Source organism: Triplophysa dalaica, chromosome 4 (assembly GCF_015846415.1).
Source record: "Triplophysa dalaica isolate WHDGS20190420 chromosome 4, ASM1584641v1, whole genome shotgun sequence".
Classification (NCBI taxonomy): domain Eukaryota; kingdom Metazoa; phylum Chordata; class Actinopteri; order Cypriniformes; family Nemacheilidae; genus Triplophysa; species Triplophysa dalaica.
Window position 1 is genome coordinate 28631357 of NC_079545.1, and position 5000 is coordinate 28636356.

General features: G+C 44.4%; 1 protein-coding gene across 2 annotated transcripts in view; it reads right to left on the reverse strand.

The window, feature by feature from the left end:
* Nucleotides 1-5000, reverse strand: part of mbd2 (methyl-CpG binding domain protein 2) — a 24237-nt gene that overhangs the window by 8638 nt on the left and 10599 nt on the right. For both annotated transcript variants that reach the window (XM_056746695.1, XM_056746696.1), the window contains exons 4-5: nt 2552-2642; nt 2289-2466 (exon numbers count right to left, since the gene is read on the reverse strand). In XM_056746695.1, coding sequence (XP_056602673.1) covers nt 2289-2466; nt 2552-2642 — 269 coding nt within the window. The remainder of the gene's footprint in view (nt 1-2288; nt 2467-2551; nt 2643-5000) is intronic.

The window sequence follows — 5000 nt, forward strand, 5'->3', positions numbered from 1 at the left end:
AGAGAGAGAGAGACAGAGAGATAGAGACAGAGAGAGAGAGACAGAGAGATAGAGACAGAGAGAGAGAGACAGAGAGAGAGAGACAGAGAGATAGAGACAGAGAGAGAGAGACAGAGAGATAGAGAGAGAGAGAGAGAGAGAGGGTTAAAAGAGATTCTTTCTGTCTGTCTAACAGTTTTCTTCATCATCTGTGACCTCTCTTTATCTGCTCTTACCCGCCGCCTCCTCTCACCCCTCACCCCGCGATCTGTCAATCAATCTGAAACACATCTATCACCTCCTGTAACCCTTACCCACAATTCCCACATGCTGTCTGTCCTCAGCATCACCCACAACAAACACACTACATACACGCAGTACACACACACACTCACACAAACACACGCACACCCACACACTACACACTCACAGGCCGCACACACACACACACACACACAGTACATACACACAGGCTGCACACACACTCATCTTACACACACCGTACACACACACACTCACACACACAGTACATACACACAAGAGGCACACACACATCTTACACACACCGTACACACACTGTACACACACACACCAAACAAAAGACAGTTCCTTTCACAGTTGTGTGTCCATATGAAGCAGAGGGAAGACGGTCCATAAACTGAGAGAAGATGTCAATGATGAACAGAAAAGCAGATTAACCTCAAACACAGCGAACACAAACCCACTCCTGATGAACCTGATTCACAATCTGACCCGACATCACGTCACAATAATGTGAGGCTTACACAACAATAAACACAACACACAAGTTGATCAGGGATGATGTGAAGTTCTCTCATTAACCATCATACAAACTCACATATTCATCTTATAGAAATGGACGTTTGTCCGCTCTGTCCTGACTCCTCACATTATTGAGTCATTAGAGCAGGGGTTCTCAAAGAAGGGGTCGGGACCCCCCGGGGTCACAAGGCCGTGAGGGTGGGGTCGCAAGATTTCCAGAAATCATTTTTGACAATAAGTATAACAAAATATGTTTAAACCCCTGAGGTGATCACATCCATTTACAGCACCACGTTAAAAATTACCATATGAGCACGCAGATTGTTTTTCAGGCTTTAAATTTATAATATTTTGATTTGCCTAAATGAAAAGTTGGTAAATATACACCGAAGACAAGGGTGGAGTAGAGCTGCAGTCAGAACGGCCATCATCCTCAGGTAGGTGAAGAGAGGCTGGCGTTTGCATTAAGAGGACATCCATCAGTACTCGCATCAGTTAGATTCAATTTGACCATCTGTAGCAATAGTATATATAACAACAAGTCAACAAATGAGTTAATAATAACTATAAAGTCATTTTATGTTAGACTGTGCTCTTTTGTGTTGTCATAATGCGCATGTTTGGCAAGACCTAATAAGTGTATGTGTGCAGTTGTGCGCAATGTTTGTATTCTTTACACAGCTCTGAGACCTAAACCTAACACACAACAGCTCATGGGGACTTCTGTCACACTAAATTGAGGTCCCCATGGGCACAAAAGCTTATAAATTGTACAAAAACGATCATTTTTGAAAATCTAAAAAAGCAAATAGTTTTTCTAGGATCTTTAGGTTTAGGGGATAAAATATACAGTTTGTACACTATACAACTCATTACACCTAAGGGTTAGGGCATCATGTTTTTTATACTGTACAAACTGTATATTTTATCCCCTAAAGATCATAGAAAACTTTTAGCATTTTTAGATTTTTAAAATATATAGTTCCGTTCAATTAATAAGCTTTTTTGCATGTGGGGAACTCAATTTTTGTCACCAGAGTTGGTGTGCATTCAGGTTAAGGTCCCCACTGGGATATAAGAACATATCCAAGCACACACACAGTGATGTCATTTATGTGCATCTGCTGCCCTCTAGTGTCTTGCCCAACAAACTCTTTCAACACGCTGAGCTGAATAAAATGACTGAGCAGATCAAGGATATTATGACATCATCATCATCATTCTGCACTTCAGCTTCTCATCTGATTCCAAGCTGAGAGGTAAAAATTCCCACCCTAACTTCCTGTTTCAGCGGAAGTGACATCAACACATCAAAGAATCTTTGAGAATCGCTTCCAGCAGCAGAACGATCACAAAACAAACCACTGTGATGAAAACCATATCATTACACGATTCCAGCGCAAGTCATGACTACAAGATTTCCATGTAGATCAACAACACATCACATGACTCAACGTCACATGACAGCTTGAGACACATCAGTTTAAATCCCACCAGGTTAAGACACAACTTCAACACACACACACCTGATGTCTTCATCTGTGACGGTGAAGGCTTTACACAGCGGCTGGGCTGTGTTCAGCCATATGGCCGGATTCTTCTCAGCGGCCGTCGACGTCTGACCTGTGATGGGAGCTGAACTCATGTGTAAAGCGCTCGCTAGAGCTGACAGAAGAGTCTCATCTGATGAGTCTGGACCTATACCTACACAACACAAACACACAATATTAAACACGTCACACAACACTGGAAGAGCCAATGAGAGATGCTTGCGCTGATGATGTCATACTCTGTAAAGCTTTGGGCAGCTCCATGGTTCGGAGAACTTCCTCAGTCACGTCTGAAGCTCTCAGTCCTTTCAAACGCTTCTCCCAGAAGAGCTGCACAAACACACAAACAAACCACAAGATTAAACTCTGAGAGTCTGGGAGAGTTCAGTCATGGTCTACATCACACATGTTTTGTCAGCCGAACCCCTAAATCATTTACTTCATGTACCCCTGAGAGGTGCTCCCTATGATGAAGTAAATGTGTATTCAAGCTTTAAAACACAACACAACACTGATCAACATCAGAGATATGAAACTTCAGGAAATCCTACAGACGCTGTGATGCGGTCAGCAGGTGAAGTTTGATCTGACCTCATCTTGTGAGAATGTTTAACATTAAAATAAGCTATTTAAACTCCTCTACAGTATCTTACTGTACGCTTCATTTCTACAGGCAGATCAGACAGGACGAGATCACTGAGGTTAACAACAGAGCTGATGTGTTTGCTATTAAATAAAACATCTAATGTTGAGCTTCAACTCTCTGAAAGAAAAAGAGAGTGTGTTTATGACCCATGATTCTTTCTAAGAGTTCACTTACATCTGTACACAGACATCTCCACGCGCACTGAATATAAACTAGTGACGGTGACATGACGGGTCTTTAGCGCCCTCTAGTGCTGAACACAACACAACACAAACACTTATTTATGATGCCTAGGGTGGGTTGCACTAACAAGGATGAGGCTTAAATCTAGATTAAATCAAGGTTTCTTTAATAAACCAAACTGTCAACCTTGTTTTAAAAATAATCAGGTTTATATTTAAGCTATCATTTGATCCAGGTTAAACTTTTACACTAAAAACAACCAGCTAACAATTGTTGGTTCCCAGAATGTTCCTCTGACGTTTGTTTTAGGTTACGAGTACATGCATGCTGAGTTTTTTTATCCATTTTTTCTAAATTAATCTAATAAAAATACATCATGGAGGAGGAAATCAACGCATTACATTCTTCCATTAGTCTCATTCCTTTTTCATTACTGAAGTAATTTTAGATTTAAACACAGTACACCATTTCTAATAAAACCAAACTGTGTACCTCAGCATCAGACATTATAGATATTGAAATAAAATAACCACTGACTTTGACACAATATAAAGGATTTAATGTAGATGTTTATTGACAGAAGAATAAACATTTAATTATCTTCAGACTAACAATATTCTTGTCTTACAAGTTATTTGTGTGTTTATTGAAATAAATAGAAGAGCTCGACCGAGGACGACCCTCAGAAACACGACAGAGGACGACCCTCAGAAACACGACAGAGGACGACCCTCAGAAACACGACAGAGGACGACCCTCAGAAACGCGACCGTTGACGACCCTCAGAAACACGACCGAGGACGACCCTCAGAAACACGACCGAGGACGACCCTCAGAAACACGACCGAGGACGACCCTCAGAAACACGACAGAGGACGACCCTCAGAAACACGAACGATGACGACCCTCAGAAACACGACCGATGACGACCCTCAGAAACACGACAGAGGACGACCCTCAGAAACACGACCGAGGACGACCCTCAGAAACACGACCGATGACGACCCTCAGAAACACGACCGATGACGACCCTCAGAAACACGACCGAGGACGACCCTCAGAAACACGACCGAGGACGACCCTCAGAAACACGACCGAGGACGACCCTCAGAAACACGACCGATGACGACCCTCAGAAACACGACAGAGGACGACCCTCAGAAACACGACAGAGGACGACCCTCAGAAACACGACAGAGGACGATCCCTCAGAAACACGACAGAGGACGACCCTCAGAAACACGACAGAGGACGACCCTCAGAAACACGACAGAGGACGACCCTCAGAAACACGACCGAGGACGACCCTCAGAAACACGACCGAGGACGACCCTCAGAAACACGACCGATGACGACCCTCAGAAACACGACAGAGGACGACCCTCAGAAACACGACAGAGGACGACCCTCAGAAACACGACAGAGGACGACCCTCAGAAACACGACCGATGACGACCCTCAGAAACACGACCGATGACGACCCTCAGAAACACGACAGAGGACGACCCTCAGAAACACGGCCGAGGACGACCCTCAGAAACACGACAGAGGTCGACCCTCAGAAACACGACAGAGGACGACCCTCAGAAACACGACCGATGACGACCCTCAGAAACACGGCCGATGACGACCCTCAGAAACACGACCGATGACGACCCTCAGAAACACGACCGATGACGACCCTCAGAAACACGACAGAGGACGACCCTCAGAAACACGACCGATGACGACCCTCAGAAACACGACAGAGGACGACCCTCAGAAACACGACCGATGACGACCCTCAGAAACATGGCCGAGGACGACCCTCAGAAACACGACCGATGACGACCCTCAGAAACACGACAGAGGACGACCCT